The sequence below is a fragment of the Symphalangus syndactylus genome, chromosome 3 (assembly GCF_028878055.3).
Source record: "Symphalangus syndactylus isolate Jambi chromosome 3, NHGRI_mSymSyn1-v2.1_pri, whole genome shotgun sequence".
NCBI lineage: Eukaryota > Metazoa > Chordata > Mammalia > Primates > Hylobatidae > Symphalangus > Symphalangus syndactylus.
The window spans coordinates 32,541,630-32,566,806 of NC_072425.2; the positions used below are offsets into that span (position 1 = coordinate 32,541,630).

A 25,177-nucleotide genomic window follows, 5' to 3' on the forward strand; every position below is an offset into this window, starting at 1 on the left:
TGGGTGGATCACCTGAGGTCAGGAGTTCGAGACTAGCCTGGCCAAAATGGCAAAACCCTGTCTCTACTAAAAATACAAAAATTAGCCAGGCATAGTGAAAGGTGCCTGAAGTCCCCGCTACTTGGGAGACTGAGGCATGAGAATCGCCGGAACCCGGGAGACGGAGGTTGCAGTGAGCTGAGATCATGCCGCTGCACTCCAGCCTGGGCAACAGAGCAAGACTCCGTCTCAAAAAAAAAAAAGAAGCCTTACCTGAAAGTGGGGATTGGGTAGGGAAAGAAACTTTAAAAGAAGAGCAAACTGCCAGCCCACAGACTACAGAGGCTACCACAGCCAGATGGGGGTGGCTAGGGTGCCACAAACCCAAAGAAGCAAAGAGAAACTGAATAATTTTAAATACTAATGTGACATTTGGGTATTTTATCAAAATTAGTTCTAGCAGGGCACAGTAGCTCATGCCTGTAATGCCAACAATTTGGGAGGCTGAGGTGCAAGGATTTCCTGAGCCCAGGAGTTCGAGACCAGCCTGGATAACATGGCAAGACCCCATCTCCACAAGGAAAAAAAAAAAAAAAAAAAACTGAAAAACTAGCTGGGCATGGTGGTATGCACCTGTGGTCCTAGCTATTTAGGAGGTTGAGGCAAGAAGATGGCTTGAGCCCAGGTCAAGGCTGCAGTGAGCTGTGATCATGCCACTGCACTCCAGCCTGGGTAACAGGGCAAGATCTTATCTCAAAATAAATAAATAAAAATCAGTTCTATCATTTCTTTACATGAACTATATTATATGGTTAATTGAGAATCTGGAATACAGAATAAGTGTGCTAATAAGAAAATTAAACAAAATGTGACACCGAGAATATGAAAGCTCAAAGGCTCTCACAGCAGAAAAGATACAGATGGAATTAATTTCCATAATTAATAGATTATGGAAATCTATTTGAACTTTACAATCAAGAGTCCACACATTTGAAGAGTATCTAGGTAGATTACTTCTCTGGTTGCATTATATGATTTATTTGCCCTAACAAAATTTGTAAACCACTAGTAGCAGAAACAATGTTATTGCTTAATTCTCCAATAGTTCCAAGTTTGAGATATGACTAAAAAGTAATATTTCAATTTTAATAAGCATTTAAAAACTTACATGGAGATTTTATGGTAGTTCAGTATGAGTTGCCAACTTACCAAGTCCACTTAGTAGATAGGAACATTACACAAAAATTTCCAGCAAATCAAGTAAGACCTTAATGCTTTAACTGTCACATTTAATACCAACACAGCATTAAGTACTAGAAAGGATGCAAGAACTGAAGTTAAAAAAAAGGGAAGAAACTGCATATACATAACGATGAAAAGAAAAGCATTCTCATTATTGACAAGAACACAACAAATATAGGTCCCATCACTGTTACTATTCAACATTGTTCTAAAAGGATTAGCTAATCTAATAAGAAATGGAAAAATAATTTAACATATAACAAAAAGGCAGAAACACAATTGTCAATTTTTGTGATAAGACTTTAAACCTAAAAAAATCTAGGAGAATCTGCAGAAAACTTTTTAGTACTAACAGAGTTCAGTTTACTAGTATATTTGTTATAAAGATATATAGCTTTTATATTAATATATACTTTAACAAACTAGAAAATATATTGAAAACAACAAAAATATAAAATATCTAGTAATATATTTAATTAAAAATGGATAGGACTAGTCTTCTGCTTCTGGAAATATGTTTTATTTTTTTCACTGCTAGGGGCCAGCATCCCTAACACCACATTGTTCATGGATCAACTATATGATGACTTATATACTCTAAAGGGCTGTCTTATTACAATAAAACTATAAATAAGCAATAAACATTTTTTAAAAGCATTGCTGGGCTCTCAATATGTCAAGAGAAAACTACTGGTGAAGGCTAGAGAGGAGGAGAGAGGAGAGTGCAGTAAAGCAAGAAAAAAGAAACCAAGGATGTAAGAATTGGAATGTTATTATAGATTATATTATTACCTGCACAGAAAATCCAAGAGACTCTAGATAAATTGTTAGACTCAACAAGAAAGTTTAGAAAGATAGCTGCCTATAATGTTTAAATGCAAAAACATTTCTACACCCCAGCACCAAACAGAAAATATAATTTTTTTTTTTTTTTTTTTTTTTGAGATGGAGTCTCGCTCTGTCACCCAGGCTGGAGTGCAGTGGCACGATCTCAGGTCACTGCAAGCTCTGCCTCCTGGGTTCACACCATTCTCCTGCCTCAGCCTCCAAGTAGCTAATTTTTTTGTATTTTTAGTAGAGACAGGGTTTCACCATGTTAGCCAGGATAGTCTCAATCTCCTGACCTCGTGATCCACCCACCTTGGCCTCCCAAAGTGCTGGGATTACAGGCATGAGCCACCTCGCCTGGCCTAATTTTTTTTAAAAGATACCATCTAGGCCGGGTGTGGTGGCTCACGCCTGTAATCCCAGCACTTTGGGAGGCCAAGGCAGGAGGATCATCTGAGGTCAGGAGTTCAAGACCAGCCTGGCCAACATGGTGAAACCCCATCTCTACTAAAAATACAAAAATTAGCTGGGCATGGTGGCGAGTGCCTGTAATCCCAGCCATTCAGGAGGCTGAGGCACAAGAATTGCTTGAGCCTCAGAGGCAGAGGTTGCAGTGAGCCGATTGTGCCACTGCACTCCAGCCTGGGCGACAGAGTAAGACTCTGTCTCTAAAAACAAACAACAACGAACAACAACAAAGATACCATCTAAATTGTAGCTGCCTCAAAACAAGACGGTTAGAAAGCACTCCCTTCCCTAATCTTCCCATGCTTATATGAGTCCTTTAGAATTCAGTGACTTCTGGCCTGGTGTAGTGGCTCGTGCCTGTAATCCCAGCACTTTGGGAGGCCAAAGCAGGTGGATCACCTGAGGTCAGGAGTTTGAGACCAGCCTGGCCAACATGGTGAAACCCCCCCTCTACTAAAAATACAAAAATTTGCTGGGCATGGTGGCGCACGCCTGTAATCCCAGCTACTCGGGAGGCAGAGGTTGCAGTGAGCCGAGATTGCGCCACTGCACTCCAGCCCGGGTGACAAGAACGAAACTCCATCTCAAAAAAACAGAAAAGAAAAGAATAAAATGACTTCCGCATTTCCCTCTTCCCCAAATTCTAGGTTTTGAAAACAGTGTAGTGCTTTTGGCTAGAGACAATTATTAAACTTTCCTCTTATCCTATCTCTTCAATATAGAGAGTTGTTATTTGGTACCTGTATTTCATATTCCCAGTTATTCTATATAATCCATGTACATTTGACCATATATTAAATATACTACAGATTTATTTGCTAGCCATTATTTTCTCTCCTCTTTTTTTCTGACTCCTGTCTTGAAAACTCTGTTCTGACAGATTTGCTGCTTGGCTAACAGCCCTTTCTACAGGACTCTTCTCAAGTGTGGTAGCATATCCACATATCTTCCCTTCATCTTGTCAATAAATAACTATCTTGGCTGAGTCCCTTTGTATCAGCAACATACAGATGTTATTCCACTGCCTTCTAGTTTCTGGCATTGAAGATAAAAGAGTCTGCAATCATTTTCCTTTGTAAGTAACATATATTCTGCCTGAAGGCTTGGAAGATTTTTTTATCCTTGAAACTCTGAGGTTCTCCCAGATGTCTTTCTCCCCTCATAAATTCAGCCTCAAATTTGATAAACCTTTTAGTCTACATCCATATCGGTCTTTCTTCAGCTCAAGGGAATTGTTTCCTATTATTTGTTCAATTATTGTTTCTCCTCTGTTTGTTCTCTTTCCAGACCTCCTTCTGGGACTCCTGATATTTGCATGTGAAGTTCCCCGGATGTGTCCTCTAAGTCTCTCTCCATTTATTTCAGGGTGTTTTTGCTCTTCTGAGATATTTCTTGCACTAGAATATCCAAGCTGCTTACTCAGGTGTTACTCAACATCCAACTCTTCAACTATTATATACATATATATATACATTTTAAAAACACAATCTATTTTTAGTTCCAGAAAGCATTTTTCATATTATAATTCAATCTCTTATGTCGGGATTTTTGTTTTTAAGTTGAGATATTTTCTGTTTCTTTAGCAGTTTTATTTCACTGAAAACTGCTATTCTGGGTGTTCTGTTTATTTTTTCTATGTCTGGATATTGGGTCCTCTTAGCTGTACTGCAATTTTTCTTTGTTTCCTAATAGCACTGTTCACCCTTATATAGTTCGTTTGTTTTTTGAGACAGTCTCACTCTGTTGCCCAGGATAGTTTAAATTGATGCCAGCTTTGCCAGCAGTAGTAAGTTATCATATCAGATATACCAGTCACTGAATCTATTTTGGGACTTGAAGAAGTCTCTGAGGTCTCCTCACTTCCACTCCTCAAGGATAGGAAATACTTATCTTGCCTGTTGAGTCACCCTGTTGAATCCTCAGATCTCCATGGTCAAAGCCCTTCTGAGTATCTGTTCTTTCTCAAGTTCTCTCACCTGGCTCCATTCTGTCCTCTAGCTCGGAAAGAACAGGCTTTCACAAGCTTCTCAAGTTCCTTCTCTTACAGAATCAAGTCTTACTCATTCCTTCCTAGTCCTACCTGCCCACCACCCTAGCAGCTGCTCCAATCAGGGGAAAGGGAGGGACAGCAGGGACATGAATTCCAGTAGTCATCTAGAAACCCCCTCTGCCGGCAAATTCAGTGAAAAAGATTCCAATCTGCCATCAGCAGAAATGTTTTCAAAAATGTAATGAGGCCGGGGCAGTGGCTCATGCCTGTAATCCCAGCACTTTGGGAGGCTGAGGAGGATATATCGCTTGAGGCAAGAAGTTCAAGACCAGCCTGGCCAACATGGCAAAACTCCCTTTCCACTAAAAAAAACTACAAAATTTTTTTTTTAAATGTAATGAAGAATATGAAGCCTTTCCAAAGGAATCCAAAAATATCATGCATTTACAAAGATCTGAGTGACTATTACGGGCAGAGCACTACCCTAGGAGCGGAAACACCAGTATTGATTCCTAAGGTGGTTCCTTGTAGAGGGGCCATGTTGATTTTCTGTTTAAATTCCAATGCGAGTATAATCAAGTTTCTGTTGAATTTTTGTTGTTTGTTTGAGACAGGATCTCACTCTGTCCTGTCTCTAAAGGCTGCAGTACAGCGGCATGATCACGGCTCACTACAGCCTTAATCTCCAGGGCTCAAGCAATCCTACAATCTTAGCCTCACGAGAAGCTGGGACCACAGGCATGCTCCACTGTGCCCAGCTAACTTAATTTTTTGTAGAGACGGGGTCTCACTATGTTGCCTAGGCTGGTCTTGAACTCCTGGGCTCAAGAAATCCTCCTGCCTCTGCTTCTCAAAGTGTTGGGATTACAGGCATGAGCCACTGCAACTGGCCTGTTAAATTTTTAAAGAGTGAAATGAAAAAGTGGTTCCCACTATGCATTCTCTTTTTTGTTTGTTTGTTTTTTAACCCACTTCCTGTTTAGGAAAAAAAAAAAGTACAGCTCGCTGCCAGTGCTCATTTAATTTTACATAAACACACACGTTGAGGCTGAAGCAAATCTGACTGATTTTCAATGTGAAAACATAAAAGTAATTGAGTTATTTCTAAACAGAACTTGTCTCTAACCCTAATGTAACAGAAATGTATATGATGTTACATTAGAATTAGAGACAAGAGGATTCTCGGGACAAATGGAAGTGGGTTAATTGAGATAGGGTCTCACTCTGTCGCCGAGGATGAAGTGCAACAGCATGACCACGGCTCACTGTAGCCTTGAACCCCTGGGCTTAAGTGATCCTCCCATCTCAGCTGAGGCTATAGGTGTACGCCACTACACCTAGCTAGTTTTTTTTTTTTTTAAGGGCCTCACTATGTTGCCCAGGCTGCTCTCAAACTCCTAGCCTCAAGTAATCCTCCCATCCAATCTCAGCCTCCCAAAGTGCTAGGATTACAGGAGTGAGGCACCACACCCAGTCCCTCTACATACTCTTTATCATTAGACATACTTTTCTGGGATGTGATTGCCATTTACATATTTTGTTGCTGTTGTTGAGATAGGGTCTTGCTCTGTTGCCCAGGACGGAGTGCAGTGACCCAGTCTCGGCTCACTGCAACCTCTGCTTCCAAAGTTCAAGTGATTCTCATGCCTCAGCCTCCCAAGTAACTGGCTAATTTATCGTATTTTTAGTAGACACAGGGTTTTGCCACGCTGCCCAGGCTTGTCTCAAACTCCTGGCCTCAAGTGATCTGCCCACCCCGGCCTCCCAAAGTGCTGGGATGGCGTGAGCCATCTGTAACCACAGCTGGCACCATTTACACTTAAGATGAAAAGAAGTTAAGGTTTTCATGGGCATTACCCATTAGTACATGGAAAAATGTATAGTGAAATGTTATAGTCTCTTTTTCTTCCTTTAAGCTACTTTGATACAGAAGCAGAGGGTAAGAACCTATAAGAAAGACAGGCTTTCCTTTTTTCTCATTTTTGCTGGTTTTCCCTCATTTTTATATCTCTTATTGCCCAGCAAGGAAGCCATCAACTTCTGTTATATCATAACTGTAAATTTGCACACCAAGCCCAGGCATACACAGGTTCTTCTGTCATCTCACAGGGTTCCAGGTACTCTGTGAATTCAGAAGAATTCATGTGAAAGGAAAGATAATCCTGCTTTTTCTAAAGGAAAAAGACAAGGGCAGTAAGAATACAAAAATGTTAAAAAGCATTTGTTAGAATGTGTGAGGAGAAAACAAAAGTATGAGAATCTGCAGAATTTAGGAACGTTCCAGAAACAAAGATGGAGAAACAGCAGCTTCTCCTGTTGGCCTTCAAAAGACTCTTAAAGTGCTCCAGTGGTCAATGTTCCTACAAAGGCTATTGGCTGAAGAGTCACTCATGTAGTCTAAGCCAAGGCTGGAAGATGATTGAAAAGGATCTTGGGCCGGGCGCGGTGGCTCACGCCTGTAATCCCAGCACTTTGGGAGGCCGAGGCGGGCGGATCACGAGGTCAGGAGATCGAGACCATCCTGGCTAACACGGTGAAACCTCGTCTCTACTAAAAATACAAAAAATTAGCCGGGCGAGGTGGCAGGCGCCTGTAGTCCCAGCTACGCGGGAGGCTGAGGCAGGAGAATGGCGTGAACCCGGGAGGCGGAGCTTGCAGTGAGCCGAGATCGCGCCACTGCACTCCAGCCTGGGTGAAAGAGCGAGACTCTGTCTCAAAAAAAAAAAAAAAAAAAAAAAAAAAGAAAAGGATCTTATGTTGTACAATAAAAAGTTGAACTTGTTTCCCAACAGATTGAAGTTAGTGTTAACAGTCTACATACTCTCACCCCATCATACCCAAGATGCACCTCAAGGCTGTCAAGGACAGGCTGGGAATGGTGGCTCATGCTTGTAATCCCAGCACTTTGGGAGGCCGAGGTACGCGGATCACTTGAGGTCAGGAGTTTGAGACCAGCCTGGCCAACATGGTGAAACCCTGTCTCTACTAAAAATACAAAAAATTAGCCAGGCATGGTGGTGTGCGCCTGTAGTCCCAGCTGCTTGGGAGGCTGAGGCACAAGAACTGCTTGAACCTGGGAGGCAGAGGTTGCAGTGAGCTGAGATCACACCACTGCACTCCAGCCTGGGTGACAGAGTGAGATTCTTTTAAAAAAAAGAACAATAATAAGTGTCAAGGACAATACATGAAAATCTAACAGATGAAGTTTTTAAAAATACATACCTGTTTTAGGCCATAATGCATTGACTGCAATTTCACCTTTAAATTCTTCTGCCATTCCAAGCACATACATAGACATACCATACTTAGCAATGGTATAAGCTGAAAGAACCACAAAAAATAATAATTTAATTATAAAAGAAATTAATTTGATTAACTTGTGAGTAGAAATAACTAATTTTTCTATTACTATTTTCTTCCTGATATATGTGTGCATGTATATATACATAAATATGCATATATATCTATATGTGTATATACATATACATGTGTATATATATGTATATACATACAACACACCCACGCACACATATATATCAGGAAGAAAATAGTAATACACACATGTATATACACACACATACATATATATATATATACATATATACACACATACTCTTTTTTTTTTTTTTTTTTTTGAGATGGAGTCTCGCTCTTTCACCCAGGCTGGAGTGCAGTGGCGTGACCTCGGCTCACTGCAAGCTCTGCCTCCCGGGTTCACGCCATTCTCCTGCCTCAGCCTCCCGAGTAGCTGGGACTACAGGCGCCTGCCACCGAGCCTGGCTAGTTTTTTGTATTTTTAGTAGAGACGGGGTTTCACCGTGTTAGCCAGGATGGTCTCGATCTCCTGACCTCGTGATCCGCCCGTCTCACCCTCCCAAAGTACTGGGATTACAGGCGTGAGCCACCGGGCCTGGCCTCTTTCTTTTTTTTTTTTTTTTGAGACAGGGTCTCACTCTGTCACTTAGGCTGGAGTGCAGTGGTGTGATCACGACTCACTGCAGCCTGTACCTCCTGGGCTCAAGCAACCCTCCCACCTCAGCCTCACGAGTAGCTGGGACTATGGGTGTGTGCCACCAAGCCTGGATAACTTTTCAATTTTTTGTAGAGACAGGGTTTTGTCATGTTGCCCAGCCTGATCTTGAACTCTTGGGCTCAAGCAATCCACCTGCCTTGGCCTCTCAAAGTGCTGGGATTACAAGTATGAGCCACCGTACCCAGCCTCCCTGATATATTTTTGAGAATTCTTTTCAATAACATAAAATATATAAAATATAACTTTTAAATGTACTATTTTCTAAAGAACAGGTTTTATAGAAGTGAACAGAGATGAAATCGTTTTATATATTTCCCTCCTAATATTTGATTAAAATAAAAGTGACAGTAATAAACTTTCATTTTTCTTAACACTATGAGGGTAAATTACATTATTATCTCTTAATATGTTTCTTTTTTTGAGACACAGTTTCACTCTGTTGCCCACGCTGGAGCACAGTGGTACAATCTTGGCTCACTGCAAACTCCACCTCCCAGGTTCAAGTGATTCTTGTGCCTCAGCCTCCAAGTAGCTGGGATTACAGGTGTGTGCCACCATGCCCAGCTAATTTTTGTATTTTTAGTAGAAATGGAGTTTCACTATGTTGGCCAGGCTGGTCTCAAACTACTGACCTCAAGTGATCTACCTGTCTCAGCTTCCCAAAGTGCTGGGATTACAGATGTGAGCCACCATGCCTGGCTTTTTTTTTTTTTTTTTTTAAGAATGAAAGTGTTTATTTAAAGGGAAACTACTGCTAGTAAAACAATTAAAAAAATGGCTGCAAATGTATTTAACCTAGTCAATTAAAGTGGAACTTCTTTCAGTTTTGCTCTGTGGGTTCCCATTCCAAGCGCCTTTCCAAATGTTAGTGAATTGTGCTGAAATAAAAACTGATGCAACTATTTTAAAGGAGGCACCTATACGTAAATCTTGTTGCTTAGCATATTTACCTTAAACCATTAGTTTGCTATGAAAGGTAATAGGGTTTTTTTGTCATTTTTTTTTTTTTTAGAGTCAGGGTCTCGCTGTGTCACCCAGGCGGGAGTGCAGTGCCATGATAATAGCTCACTGCAGCCTCAAACTCCTGGGCTCAAGCGATCCTCCCACCTCAGCCTCTCAAGTAGCTAGGACTACAGGTGCATACCTGGCTAAGAAAAATAAAGTATCTCATAGATAGTTTTTAACCAACTTTATAGATGAATAAATTACACACAGTAAAACACACTCATTGGGAAATGAAAGAGCTTTCTGAAATGGTAAAAATCTGTATCTTGATTTGGATGTTGGTTATACACATTTCTCAAAACTCATCAAACTGAACCATTAAGAGCTGTGCATTTTATTGAATGTAAATTATGCCTCAATTTTTTAAATTACAGATAAAAAAGATTAAGAATCTACTTTCCAAATGCCACTTAATGATTTGGCATAGAAAATTCAATGCTGAATGTTATGTGCAGATTGTGATTACATCAGACTTACACAGATTTAATTCAAAACAAATTAAGCACAAACCATCCCCTCACCCTACCACCTACCACAGTGCTGTTTGAACCAAACTGGATTTAGGTTCAGTGGTGGACTGATATTGAGGATATGAGCAACTTTACTCTTTTTCAAATAAGGAATACACGCTTTAGATCTGAAAGCAAAAGAAAATACAAGCCAAATTTAATAGCTTTCTAACAATTTCTCCACAATTTTTTTTTAAGAGACAGGGCCTTGCTCTGTTGCCCAGGCTGGAGTGCGTGGTATTCAATCACAGTTCACTAAAGCCTTGAGCTCCTGGGCTCCTGGGCTCAAGCAATCCTCCCACCTCAGCTTTCCGAGTTGCTGGAACTACGGGTGTGCACCACCATGCCCAGCTAATTTTTGTACTTTTTTTTTTTTTTTTAGAGACAGGGTCTAGCTTTGTTGCCCAGGCTGGTCTTGAACCCCTTGGACTCAAGCACTCCTCCTACCTCAGCCTCCCGAAGTGCCAGGATTACAGGTTTACAGGTGTGAACCACTGTGACCAGCCAACTTCTCCTTTTTTTTTTTTTAAATTTTAAGACAGGGTCTCTCTGTTGCCAGGCTGGAGTGCAGTGGCATGATCACATCTCATTGTAGCCTCTGCCTCCCCAGCTCAAGTGGTCCTCTCACCTCAGCCTCCTGAGTAGCTGGGACTACAGGCATGTGCCAGCACCCCCAGCTACCTGGATAGTTTTTGTAATTTTTTTTCTTTTTTTTTTTTTTTTAGAAACAGGGTCTTGCTATGTGGCGCAGACTTGTCTGAAACTCCTGGACTCAAGCGATCTACCTGCCTCAGCCTCCTAAAGTACTAGGATTACAAGTGTGAGCCATCATGCCGGGCCAATCTACTTTTTTTTTTTTTGAGATGGAGTCTTGCTGTGTTGCCCAGTCTGGAGTGAAGTGGCACAATCTCGGCTCACTGCATGCTCCGCCTCCCAGGTTCACGCCATTCTCCTGCCTCAGTCTCCTGAGTAGCTGGGACTACAAGGTGCCTACCACCACGCTCGGCTAATTTTTTGTATTTTTAGTAGAGACAGGGTTTCACCATGTTAGCCAGGATGGTCTCGATCTCCTGACCTTGTGATCCACCCGCACTCGGCCAAGATACATTTTAAACTACTCCTACAGAGTAACTGAACTTGCTCAGAAATCTGTAGGGAACTGTTTGTTTGTTTTGTTCATAGGGTACTTTTGTTTGCTTTCTAGAATTAAGACAGAAAAAGCAACTAATTTTCATCCTTTGAAATTCTGCTTAATTGCCTGACAGCATGATCTGCTTGATGGAAAAAAACAAATCCTTGACATACTAGCCTTAAGCCCAACTGAGATTATCTGCAACCACAACCATCCTAAATTCTGCCTCCCAAACACACATATGTAATTTTCAGAGATAGTTAATGTACTTGTTGGTCAGCACAGTGGTAAATAACATAAGTGTTCAAGTCAGACAGACCAGGGTTCAAATTCTGCTTCTGCTCCTTCATTGTGTGACCTTGGGAAAATTGTATAGCATTCTAATGCTCAGCTCTCTCCTCTGCAAATGTTGGTAATACTCACTACCTTCTATGATTGACCAAGAGATTAAAATTAGATGATATATATGAGATACTTAGGACAATGTATATACTAAACATGAAATAAACAATTGCTGTTGTTAGTATTATGTATGCTGATTTATTTCATCTTAATAGGCATAGTACTTCTACTACATTGGAACTGTAATTTAGTAATATAACTCTCATTACATTCCCAAATTTAATTTTCACCAATATAAAATACGCCTTTGGGTGCAATACATAGCTTTATTTTTAAAAAGTCACTCATTAAGGTAGGTTAATTTATTTAAAATTCAGATCCAATATTTCTAAAATGTTAATTTTTATATACTGTCAGCAGCTAAATATAGTATAGCTTAATTTATAGCTTTATTTTAGCTATAAATTTAGCTTTCGTTTACATTCAATGACTTCTAGGACTTTTAGGACTCTGAACTTGTCCATTCTTTTTTTTCTTTACCATGAGCCAGGAGCTGTGAATGAACTAGTTCATTCTTCTTTCAAGTCAGTTTTTTAATTACCAAATGTACAATACTGGTGTTAACAACAGCAACATCTTACCAAGCTTACCAAATATAATCAATACCACTAGAGGGGTTTTGGTAGATACTGTTTTCATTTCCAAAGGTGCTTCACTTTTATGGAGGTGAGGTGGGGCACACAATATTACAGCTGAGTTTCATTAAAACAGTGAAACTGCAACTCGAAGCATTAAGAAGAAACAAACTAAATATACTCCAGTAAATAAGACCATATTTTACACTCAAAGGAAAGAGCTCATTTCATTTACATTCTAAACATGAGCTTTCCTTTGATCTATGGGACAAAACCTTTCCATCTGCACTTTGCTGGCCTGGACCTCAACATTGCTAATCCTACATCAGGTGCATCTGTCACAGTAGCATGCCCTCTTATATATTACATTGAAAACTCTTAGCACCACACTTAGATACTGATACCTTCAGCCTAATAAAATAGTTACATTTATTGAAAACTTAACTATGTGCCAGACTCTGCTTTTATTACCTTTCATGAATTATTTTACTTACTTGGGGTTGCAAACTCAAAGGCCTGTAAGGCATTTGAGTAAATGAATAAAGCGAGCTGGTGTCAAAAGTAAAGTAGAGGTTCCTCTTCAAAGACTTTCCTCCCTGTCTAATTAGGAATAAATAGTAACTTCTCTTGGAAGCAAAATTTATTCAAAGACCTGTACTAACATTCTTAAATATCTGCTAGCCGTGATAAAGAAATCAATGTACTTTATGTTCTTAGCTCCCATAATTTAGCCTAAATATTTGCCCTGCCATGCATATACTGGTCCAAGCAAGCATTAGGTCATAGCCTGTTCCTCTTCCTTATTTGAAGGTGTTTTTACCTTTCTCAGCATTCCACAAGTTACCTCCTCCTTCCTTTTGAGAGGTGACAGCGTGCTAGCAGTCCTCACAGCCCTCGCTCGCTCTCAGCGCCTCCTCTGCCTGGGCTCCCACTTTGGCGGCACTTGAGGAGCCCTTCAGCCCACCACTGCACTGTGGGAGCCCCTTTCTGGGTTGGCCAAGGCCAGAGCCGGCTCCCTCAGCTTGCAGGGAGGTGTGGAGGGAGAGGCGCCAGCGGGAACCGGGGCCGCGCGCTGCACTTGCGGGCCGGCTGGAGTTCCGGGTGGGCGTGGGCTTGTCGGGTCCACACTCGGAGCAGCCAGCCGGCCCTGCCAGCCCCGGGCAATGAGGGGCTTAGCATCCGGGCCAGCGGCTGCGGAGGGTGTGCTGGGTCCCCCAGCAGTGCCAGCCCACCGGCACTGCGCTCGATTTCTCACCGGGCCTTAGCTGCCTTCCCGTGGGGCAGGGCTCAGGACCTGCAGCTCGCCATGCCTGAGCCTCCCACCCTCTCCATGGGCTCCTGTGCAGCCTGAGCCTCCCCGACAAGCGCCACCCCCTGCTCCACAGCGCCCAGTCCCATCAACCACCCAAGGGCTGAGGAGTGCGAGCACATGGCGCAGGACTGGCAGGCAGCTCCACCTGCAGCCCCGGTGCGGGATCCACTGGGTGAAGCCAGCTGGGCTCCTGAGTCTGGTGGAGATGTGGAGAACCTTTATGTCTAGCTCAGGGATTGTAAATACACCAATCGGCACTCTATCTAGCTCAAGGTTTGTAAACACACCAATCAGCACCCTGTGTCTAGCTCAGGGTTTGTGAGTGCACCAATCGACACTCTGTATCTAGCTGCTCTGGTGGGGCCTTGGAGAACCTTTGTGTCCATACTCTGTATGTAACTCATCTGATGGGGACGTGGAGAACCTTTATGTCTAGCTCAGGGATTGTAAACACACCAATCAGCACCCTGTCAAAACAGACCACTGGGCTCCACCAATCAGCAGGATGTGGGTGGGGCCAGATAAGAGAATAAAAGCAGGCTGCCCGAGCCAGCAGTGGCAACCTGCTCAGGTCCCCTTCCACACTGTGGAAGCTTTGTTCTTTTGCTCTTTGCAATAAATCTTGCTACTGCTGACTCTTTGGGTCCACGCTGCTTTTATGAGTTGTAACACTCACCGCAGAGGTCTGCAGCTTCACTCCTGAAGCCAGCGAGACCACGAACCCACCAAAAGGAAGAAACTCCGAACACATCCGAACATCAGAAGGAACGAACAACTCCAGATGTGCCACCTTAAGAACTGTAACACTCAACGCGAGTGTCCGCGGCTTCATTCTTGAAGTCAGTGAGACCAAGAACCCACCAATTCCGGAGACACTTTGTTCTCCTCTGCCTTTGCCTCTTTTTAAAAAAAGTTCTAAGTTGCTAGCCAACCAGGACAAATACAGAAATGAGGTCCCGTTCCAGCCAATGGAAACCGGACACAGCAGTGAGGCGGACGCATCAGGTTATAAATGACCCTGTCTCCTTTGATCGGTGTACTCTTGTGGCAAAACTGCTGGCAAGTATACCCTTTCTGCAGAAAGTATAAAAACGGCCTTGCTGAGTAAATTAAATTTATGTTCAAGTGCTATTTCTTTACGGCACCAGGGAACAAGCATTTCAAACAGCTGGGAATAAGAAAAATCAACTGTTCAGAGATACAACTGAACCTTACTACTAAGCTTCTAAAGCATTTAACATGATACAAACAATGTAATACTGGAGAGTATATAATAAATAAAAATTGAAAAATACAAATTAAAAAAGAAATATGTTCTGTGAGTTACCAGGGAAGTAAAAATAAAATAGAAATATTTCTTTTCTTTTCTTTTCTTTTTTTCGAGACAGAAGTTTGCTCTTGTTGCTCTTGTTGCACTCTTGGAGTGCAATGGTGTGATCTTGGCCTCCCGCAACCTCTGCCTCTTGGGTTCAAGCGACTCTCCTGCCTCAGCCTCCCGAGTAGCTGGATTACAGGCCTGTGCCACCACACCCGGCTAATTTAGTATTTTTAGTAGAGATGGGGTTTCTCCATGTTCGTCGGACTGGTCTCGAACTTCCAACCTCAGGTAATCCGCCCACCTTGGCTTCCCAAAGTGCTGGGATTACAGGCGCGAGCTACCACACCCGACCAAAATAGAAATATTTCATTATGAATTTTCATTTTATGACATATCTTTCATAGAAGGCCAAAAATCTGACACTTTTCTTTGACCCAAAGGTCAGTGTGAGGTCTTTCATTTGGCATTATGATCTGCTTTTAACTGGGAGCAATATTTAATTTTATTTAGTGTTTTTTTTTTTCAAAGTAGCTATTTATATTTGTGCAAGAGTTTAAATTTTAACTTTAATTTTTTTTAAAACAGAGACAGGGTTCACTATGTTGCCCAGGTTGACCTCAAACTCCTGGGCTCAAGTAATTCGCCTGCCTCGGCCTCCCAAAGTGCTGAGATTACAAGTGTGAGCTACCCTACCTGGTCCGTTTTGTTTTTAATTGAACCTTCACACCTAAAAATGTGGGTTAAGACATCACTTTCATTTTTGAAAAATGACCTCAATATAGGAAAGTAGACCAAAGTATTTTTGCCAAATGGGCTTCCAAAGACATAATTTCACAAGGAAAAAACAAAGAGACTCATATATTTATGTACACATCAGTCATAATGTCAGTTTAAAAGGTCAAGTCTATAGTTATGATTACTAATTTTTACAAATCTACATAAAATTCAATGCTTTACTTGTATTGATCATCTCTTGGAAAGAAAACATGTATATTTTTAACTTTGTTAGTAGGGAGCAATTCCTAGTGAATGATACAATGAGCAAACAATGTCTGCACCCCTGCAAAACATATCTACATTTGTTTAGATTTTAATAAGTCTAAAGTTAACATTGACCACTGCTACAGCACTGTCTATAGTTATGATTACTAGTTTTGATAAATCTACCTTAAACTTGCCAAGATATTTGTCAATACCTTAGAAGTCATTTCATGTCATGAAAACCCAGTCTAAAACCTTTTTAATCACGTCAAAATTCTCCTGACGCCATATACCTAGGTGTGTGGTACAAGTTTAGCTTGGGACCAGAATTGTTTCAGGTTTCATTCTGAAATATCTGCATTATACTTAACCAGTTCAACATCACTACTCCAAAAATTTGAAATCCTTCATGTTCCAAAGAGCATTTCTTTTGAGCGTCGAGTCAGCACTCAAAAAGTTTCAGATCTCAGAGCATTCTGGATTTGGGATTTTTAGACCAGGGATACTCAACCTGTATATGTATATCTGTGGCTTCATCATCTATAATAGAAACTGCCAGAAATCATTAAACTTATTCACACAACACTCCCTTAACTAAGCCTTAGTTCAACATGTTGAGCAATAGTATTCCTGGTTAGGTTTATATTTTTAAGCATTTGTTTAAACAAATACTTAACATTCAATTGAAATTCTTTCACAAAGTTGCCAGCTGTAAAATATTTTTATTCCCATATAATTTTTTCTAGTACCATGATAGTATCACATAGCAACATTGCCTATTTTATTTGAAAATAAACACAAACTCTTGAAAAATGAATTCCTTTTCTAGTTCAAGTTTTTCATCAAAATCTATATGCTTGCCATAATTCTTTTTTTCTTTTTGAGACAGAGTCTCACTCTGTCGCCCAAGCTGGAGTGCAGTGGTGCGATCTTGGCTCACTGCAGCCTCCACCTCCTAGGTTCAAGCGATTCTCCTGCCTCAGGCTCCGGAGTTGTCCAGTAACAGGTGCGCACCACCACACCTGGCTAATTTTTTGTATTTTTAGTAGAGACGGAGTTTCACCATGTTGGCCTGGCTGGTCTTAAACTCCTAACCTCGGGTGATCTGACTGCATTGGCCTCCCAAAGTGCTGGGATTACAAGCATGAGCCACTGCGCCCAGCCATTTGCCATAATTCTTACTACGGTTGGATTCAATATGGTTTCATTCAATAGAGACCTACCTTACATATTGAATTTATAGAAATATGCCTCATATGTACAAACAAGTAAGCTTTCGCCCATTTTACTTGAACATACGGCCCTCTTGGCGTAAGTCTCATTTTCCCAATTCAGAGAGAGATGTGGTTATGAGAAATATTTCACTTTCCTCTTTCATATAAGAAAAACAACAGTGTAAACGCAATGCTATAACTTGTTAGCCTGTCCTCAGCATCCAGAAGACAACAGAGCTCTGGCCCCATCTGATGAGGCAGTCGATAACCCTGCCACTCGGCTACAGCAACCATTGCCATGTCGTAATGCTTCTCTATGTGGCCAGGTCTTCTAAGATTTCAAGAAAAGCTAGAAATCTGGACTTTTGTATAAGTCTTCTAATTTTTTCAACATAAGCAACCAATAAAGTTTTTGAGACAGGGTCTCGCTCTGTCACCCAGGCTGGAGTGCAGTAGCGTGATCTCAGCTCACAGCAACGTCCACCTCCCAGATTCAGACAATCCCCCCACTTCAGCTTCCTAAGTAGCTGGGACTACAGGCAGGTGTGCCACCATCCCCAGCTAATTTTTCTATTTTTTGTAGAGACAGGGTTTTGCCATGTTGTCTAGGCTGGTTTCGAACTCCTGGGCTCAAGTGACCCGCCTGGATCAGCCTCCCAAAGTGCTGGGATTACAAGCATGAGCCGCCATGCCTGGTCCTAACTAATAAAACTTTGAATGTAGGTAACTAGTGAAAACAATTTTGTTTTAACACTGTCTGGGCCAAGTTTTGCAGCCCCAACAAAACATACCTGAGGGAAAAATTCAGGACTCTAACTTAATAACTTAGACATTTAACCCTCATGACCAACCCTATAACATATTACTGTATTATTGCCATTTTAAAAGTAAAGAAACTGAATCTGCAAGAAGTTAAGTTACTTGTCCAAGGTCACAAAATAGAAAGTCACGAGGGGTGAGTGTTAAGATTTGAATCCAAGCAGTCTTACTCCAGAGCCTAGCTCCTAACCACCTGTTCCGTGTGTAACAAGATACACGTAAGGTACAGAAGCAAGTTCTAACCTCATGTATCCTGATATCCACATGGAAAATATAGAACCAGAGGGTAAATAAACAAATAAATAAATGGACAATAAGACGGGTTGTCTGATGAATCCAGAACAGATCAAGACTATGTTCTTTCATTCGATAGTCTACATTTCCCCGGCAAAGCCCAAGAAAGTATTAGTCTTTTTATTGGTTACAATACAGTGTGATTCATAATGAGAATGACCTTACTGTTATTTAAATAACTAAAACCTACATCTTTTTTTTTTTTTTTTTTTTTAACGCCAGGTCTTTTTCAGATGAAGGAGACTATTGCTGGCTCCAGTAATCAGAAATAGTCCTATGAAAGGACTGTGTCCAATGAAAGACAGAGTATACATGTAAGTGTTTACACATGCAAATATTTGAGAAAATGCTTGAGCTACACTTTAGTGTTTTTTTTTTTTCTTTGGAGACAGAGTCTTTCTCTGTTACCCAGGCTGGAGTGCAGTGGCATGATCACAGCTCATTGTAGCCTCAAACTCCTGGGCTCAAGGGATCCTCTTGCCTCAGTCTCCTGAGTAGACGAGACCACCACCATGGTCTCAGTAGGCACACACACCACTATGCCTGCCTGATTTTAAAAACTTTTTTTTGTAGAGACAGCGTCTTGCCATCTTCTGCATCTCAGTCTCAATCTCCTGGCCTCCAATAATACTCCCCTCACCCAAAGTGCTTAAATTAAGGTGTGAGCCACTGCACTCAGCCTACTTTAGTCTTTCCTAAATTCATAGAGAAAAAGAGCTCCAAATAAAGCTATTTAAAATACTATTGGGCTGGGCATGGTGGCTCACGCCTGTAATCCCAGCACTTTGGGAGGCCAAGGTGGGTGGATCACCTGAGGTCAGGAGTTCGAGACCAGCCTGGCCAACATGGTAAAACCCTGTCTCTACTAAAAATACAAAAAATCAACTGGGCGTGGTGGTGGGCGCCTGTAATCCCAGCTACTCAGGAGGCTGAGGCAGGAGAATCACTTGAACCTAGGAGGCAGAGGTTGCAGTGAGCTGAGATCATGCCACTGCACTCCAGCCTGGGCAACAAGAATGAAACTCCGTCTCAAAAAAAATAAGTAAATAAAAAATAAAATAAAATAAAATACTATTGACTGAATGAAGGACTTTTAGGCCTTTATAAGGATTGACTAGATTTTGAACTACACTGTTAATTTGGCTCAAATCTGTTTACAACTAAGTAAGTTCCCTGAGAAAACACTGCAACATCCTCCCCCACAACTCTTCTTGCAAACTTACGCGAGGTAGGTGCCTCTGGTGTTCACGTTCATCATCAGATCCAGTCTCTTGGTAGGTGTGTCCAATGTGTTGGTCAAACTAATGGCACTGGCATTATTTACCAGAATATCAATTCCTGTTTTCAAAATAATCAATTTCATTTTAATGAAAGACTTTTTATCACACACAAATTTACTCTCTTTTGAACCCTCAGTTGATTCACAAATACAGTCATGTACCACACCTAACATTTCAGTCAACAATGGCCCATATACGCAACATGGTCCCTTAAGATTATAATACTGTTTTTTTATTTTATCTTTTTTCTGTCTAAGTATGTTCAGATACATACTTACTGTTGTGTTACAAACGCCTACAGTAGTCAGTACAGTAACATGTTATACAGGTTTACAGCCTGGAAAAAATAGGCTATGCCATACGGCCTAGGTATGTGGTCAGCTGGACTATCTATGTTTGTGTAAGTATACTCTATGTTCATACGATCATAAAATCACCTAATAATGCCTTTCTCAGAACATATCCCCATCATTAAGCAATGCATGGCTGTACTTCTTTTAGATAATATGACTAACCACTACCAATGCAAGATTGGTAGCTATTTCAAAATAGCACCTGCATGATTGTCACTAGCACAATGGAGATACAGCCAATCGCCAGAGCTCCACGTCAAACTACAAGGAGGCTTAGTCTTTGGTGGTTTGTAGCTTCCACTCTTATCTGTTCTCTTACCTCCTGGTTGTCCCTCCCTGTCTCCATAAACCTTGGATCAAATTCCTTAAAGTCTTCCTTCCTCTCTAGCATGAAGTTTCAAAGGCCTGTCCTCCTTCCAAGCATAGTGGTCTCCCTTCCCCCAAGGCCCCTCACTTAAAGGGAAAGGCTCCTTTCTGGTCTTGAGAACTGGGAAAAGAGAAAGACCTACCGTTTCAATCCCAGGCAGATCATTAAAGTGGATCAATTTTGTTTTAGTGACTCATACACACACACACACAAAAAATAAACTTAGAGTAACTACTATTTCTGCAAATTCTATCTAGTTTCTACCTATAACCAACAAGTTTTGTTTATAGTTATATGCTTCGTGAAATAACATTAAAGGAAAATGGTAAACATACAAAAACTATGTCAAACATTTTTTCTTTGTTTCTACCTGGTCTTCATTATTCTTTGTAAAGTGCACTTAATGATGGTTGTGTAACAATATAATAAACTTCAATGTCACTGAACTGTACACTTAAAAATAGGATGGTAAATTTTATGTTATGTGTATTTTACCATAATTTTTAAAAATTAAATAATAAATTCAAGGCTGGGGACAGTGGCTCATGCCTGTAACCTCAGCACTTTGAGAAGCTGAGGTGGGTGGATCCCTTGAGGTCAGGAGTTTGAGACCAGCCTGGCCAACATGGTGAAACCCCATCTCTACTAAAAATACAAAAATTAGCTAGGCCTGGTGGTGGGCGCCTATAGTCCCAGCTTCTTGGGAGGCTGAGGTTGGAGGATCATCTGAGCCCAGGAGGCCAAAGCTGTGGTGAGCCACGATCCTGCCACCGCATACCAGTCTGGGTGACAGAATGAGACCCTGTTTCAAAGAAAAAAAAAAAAGAACTAAAACTGAATGAATATGGGAGAATGAAAAGCCTCAGCTTTCTCCCCTTAGTTCCTCTCCAAAAATTAGTGGATAAACTAATTACATCAAATCCTAAGTGGCACTAGTTAACCACTTTTACTACTAGGTGAAGTCATTTTAGATAAAATATCCTGCATTTGAGTGTGGCACATTTCACATTTAGGGCCCTATCAGTTGGACAAACATCATTTTGCATTTTCTCTCCTCTTCTGACACAGGCATTCACATTTTTTTGGGAAAGGCTGCCAGCTAGGGGTAAGATTTTGGATTTAAGGGAAGAGGCCCCACTTAAGCCAAAGCTCCACGCTTCAGTCCAGCACCCCACAGCACTCTGCATTGGGATTATAAGTACAGCCTTGCTAACACTGAAGCATTACCTATTTTCCACTGGCCATGGTCCCTCACATGTACATATGGTCCTCTGGAATATTAGCGGGGAGAGTGGTAATGGTTTAGGCAGGATTTGGACATACCTAGGTGCCCTACTACAATACCATGAAAGCCTTAGCTCAATCCCCAACACCTTTCTTCTAGGAACTTTTGAACTAATTGGGGAGAAAAGAAATACTAAGATCTAAAATAGTACAAGATAAGGATCAAACGAATGTTTTAAGAAATCAGAGAGGCCGGGCATGGTGGCTCACACCTGTAATCCCAGCACTTTGGGAGGCTGAGGTGGGTGGATCATGAAGTCAGGAGTTCGAGACCAGCCTGGCCAACATGGCAAAACCTGTCTCTACTAAATATACAAAAATTAGCTGGGCGTGGTGGCAGGCACCTGTAATCCCAGCTACTCGGGAGGCTGAGGCAGGAGAATCGCTTGAACCCGGGAGGCAGAGGTTGCAGTGAGCCGAGATTGTGCCACTGCACTCCAGACTGGGTGACAAAGAGCAAGACTCAGTCTCAAAAAAAAAAAAAAGAAAAGAAAAAAGAAAAAAAGAAATCAGAGAAAGAAAAATATACTTCTGATTAGTTGGCATGGTGAGGGAACTGACTTTGTGAAGAAGATGAGATTTAACCATATAAAGGAAGAATTTTTTCAAAAGTAAATGTATAAGGCACAAGTGCAATTTTCTCATATACATAGATTGTGAAGTGTCCAGGACTTTTAGGGTATCCATCACCCAAACAGCAAACATTGTACCGATTAAGTAATTTCTCTTCATCTACTCCCCTTCCATCCCTTCTTCTTCCCAGTCTCCACAGTCTATCATTCCACACTCTTTTTTTTCTTTTTTTCTTTTTTTTCTTTTTGAGACAGAGTCTTGCTCTGTCACCCAGGCTGGAATGCAGTAGTGTGATCTCAGCTCACTGCAACCTCCACCTCCCAGGTTCAAGCAATTCTTCCACCTCAGCCTCCTGAGTAGCTGGGATTACAGGCGTCCACCACCATGCTCAGCTAATTTTTGTATTTTTAGTAGAGACGGGGTTTCACCATGTTGGCCAGGCTGGTCTTAAACTCCTGACCTCAAGTGATCTGCCTGCCTCAGCCTCCCAAAGTGCTGGGATTACAGGTGTGAGCCACCATGCCCAGCCTTATCAGATGGTTTTAAACCATGTTCTGTGTGAGCGAATACGTATTTCTCCAGAGACTCAGAAAATTCAAAACTCAAAACAAATTTTTAAATTAACATTATAGTTATACCTTTATTTTACCAATATCCAATAATTTTTTCAGAATGAAGGTATTACCTCCAAATTTCTTGATGGCTTTCTCCACTGCAGCACTGATCTGCTGTTCATCTCTCACATCAACAATACATGGCAAGGCCTTTCCTCCAACTGCTTCAACTTATATAAAGGATACAAAACGAAAAAGCGTTAAAGCATTTAAATATTATACCTTTAATTCCAATATCATAGTCAAAAGAAAAAAGTACCCTGTTTTCAGAAAATCAATATAAATAATTCTATCTTACCACCAGTGACTCTACCATATAGTAGGACAGACTAGCTAGGCTAACACTATTAAAAAACAAAAATGAAGGTCTGGTGGGGGTTTCTTTGTAATTTTTTTAAAAAGCTAAAAAAAAGTTTTTTGTTTGTTTGTTTTTGTTTTTCAGACAGGGTCTCACTCTCTTGCCCAGGCTGGGGTGCAGTGGCACAAACAAGGCTCACTGCAGCCTCAATCTCCCAGGCTCAAGGGATCCTCCCACCTCAGCTTCCCAAGTAGCTGAGACTACAAGCGTGCACCACCACGCCAGGCTAATTTTTCTATTTTTTGTAGAGATGCGGTTTTGCCATGTTGCCCAGGCTGGTCTCGAACTCCTGACCACAAGTGATCCACCCGCCTTGGCCTCCCAAAGTGCTGGGATTACAGGCATGAGCCACCTCACCCAGTTGAAAGTAATTTTTAAAAACTTTTTATTGTGAGGCCAGGCATGGTGGCTCACGCCTGTAATCCCAGCACTTTGGGAGGCCGAGGCAGGAGGATCACGAGGTCAGGAGATCAAGACCATCCTGGCTAACACGGTGAAACCCCATCTCTACCAAAAATACAAAAAATTCACCGGGCGTGGTGGCGGGCACCTGTAGTCCCAGCTACTCAGGAGGCTGAGGCAGGAGAATGGCGTGAACCCAGGAGGCGGAGCTTGCAGTGAGCCGAGATCGCGCCACTGCACTCCAGCCTGGGAGACAGAGAGAGACTCCATCTCAAAAAAACAAACAAACAAAAAAAAACTTTTTATTGTGGAAATATTCTAAAGTATACAAAAATGTAAAGATGCTGTAATAAACTAATAGGAATCCATCACCTATCTTTAACGATTGTTAGTTTTGTCAGTTAATATGTTTATCTTTCCTTTCCCCTATTTTATTTTTTGCTGGTGTGTTTTAAAGCAAATCCCTGACATCATTTCACTCATAAACACTTCACATGCATTCCTCTAACATAACCATAGTGCTCTGAACATGACTAACAAAGCTAGCAATGTCAACTGAAGTTGAATTTTTAAGCCCTCTCTCCTGGCTCTGTGCCTAGCTCTATGCCTTAAATAGAAGTATGTGATAATTATTTGTCAACTAAAAGTATTAAAATGATGACTTGCAAATTGTGCAGAGAATAAATAACACAGAAAGCTTTCTCAAAGAGTTCATGCCACTCACCAATCAAATTCTCTCCTCTCTACTCCACTTCCCCACTACCCCTCCCATCCAAGAAACCACTGCCCTCATGAAACAAGATTTTTTTTTTTTTTTTTAAGAGACGGAGTCTCGCTCTGTCACCCAAGCTGGAGTGCTGTGGCGTGATCTTGGCTCACTGCAACCTCCACCTCCCAGGTTCAAGTTATTCTCCTGCCTCAGCCTCCCGAGTAGCTGGGACTACAGGCGTTCGCCACCACACCCAGCTAATTTTTATATTTTTGGTAGAGACGGGGTTTCTGCCATGAAGGCCAGGCTGGTCTCAAACTCCTGACCTCAGGTGATCCACCCGCCTTGGCCTCCCAAAGTGCTGAAATTACAGGTGTGAGTCACCACGCCCAGCCATGAAATAAGATTTTTGACTGGAGTCTCTCACATTGCTTAAAAGTGCTGGAGAAGAAAAATGGTCAGAAGCACTGCCCCAAGGTGACAACATAAACACTTCTTTAACTAGATAAAATTATTTTCAGGGTGGCTTTCAAATAACTTTAACTAAACTTTCCAGCAAATTCTCTATGTATTGAAACCACTAGAAAGACATTTTATCAAATGGCACTGTCACACTCACTTTCTTCAGCAGCAGTATAGATTGTGCCTAGAAGTTTTGGATGTGGCTGGGCGGTCTTTGCGGCAATAACAATATTTGCTCCATCCTTTGCTGCTTTCAATGCAATAGCTTTGCCAATGCCACGGCTTGCACCTGTGATAAAAACTGTACATCCTGCCAGCCTCCTACAACAGAACAAATACGACCTTATTAGAAGACCCAATGTTTTATTTACTGACAGGTATCAGAACCTCAGGCATATTTTCATAATATATGTTTCCTCCTCTGTGAAATTTTCCCTAAACCCTCCCCATGCCCATCTGATGGCAGATAACTCCACTATACTCCCATTGCACAATGACTGATAAATTATTTATGACAACTGCAGTTGGCCAGTCTTGCTGTGATATGGCAAACAAAATCTGTTCAAATGCAAAGCAAATCTTCAAGAGAAATGAAGAATTATAAAACAAATTACATAAACATGCATTTTTTTCCCCACAGAAAACGTGTTAATAAAGCTTTTTTTTTTTGAGTG

General features: G+C 41.4%; 1 protein-coding gene across 2 annotated transcripts in view; it reads right to left on the reverse strand.

Annotated features, from left to right (window-relative positions):
• HSDL2 (hydroxysteroid dehydrogenase like 2) overlaps nucleotides 1-25,177 on the reverse strand; it is a 91,920-nt gene that overhangs the window by 49,030 nt on the left and 17,713 nt on the right. Inside the window, exons 2-6 of one of the 2 annotated variants that reach the window (XM_055271489.2) lie at nucleotides 24,661-24,824; nucleotides 22,644-22,742; nucleotides 19,325-19,439; nucleotides 10,079-10,182; nucleotides 7,730-7,828 (exon numbers count right to left, since the gene is read on the reverse strand). In XM_055271489.2, the coding sequence (XP_055127464.1) occupies nucleotides 7,730-7,828; nucleotides 10,079-10,182; nucleotides 19,325-19,439; nucleotides 22,644-22,742; nucleotides 24,661-24,824 (581 nt within the window). The remainder of the gene's footprint in view (nucleotides 1-7,729; nucleotides 7,829-10,078; nucleotides 10,183-19,324; nucleotides 19,440-22,643; nucleotides 22,743-24,660; nucleotides 24,825-25,177) is intronic. The other variant, XM_055271490.2, reaches the window with a different exon arrangement.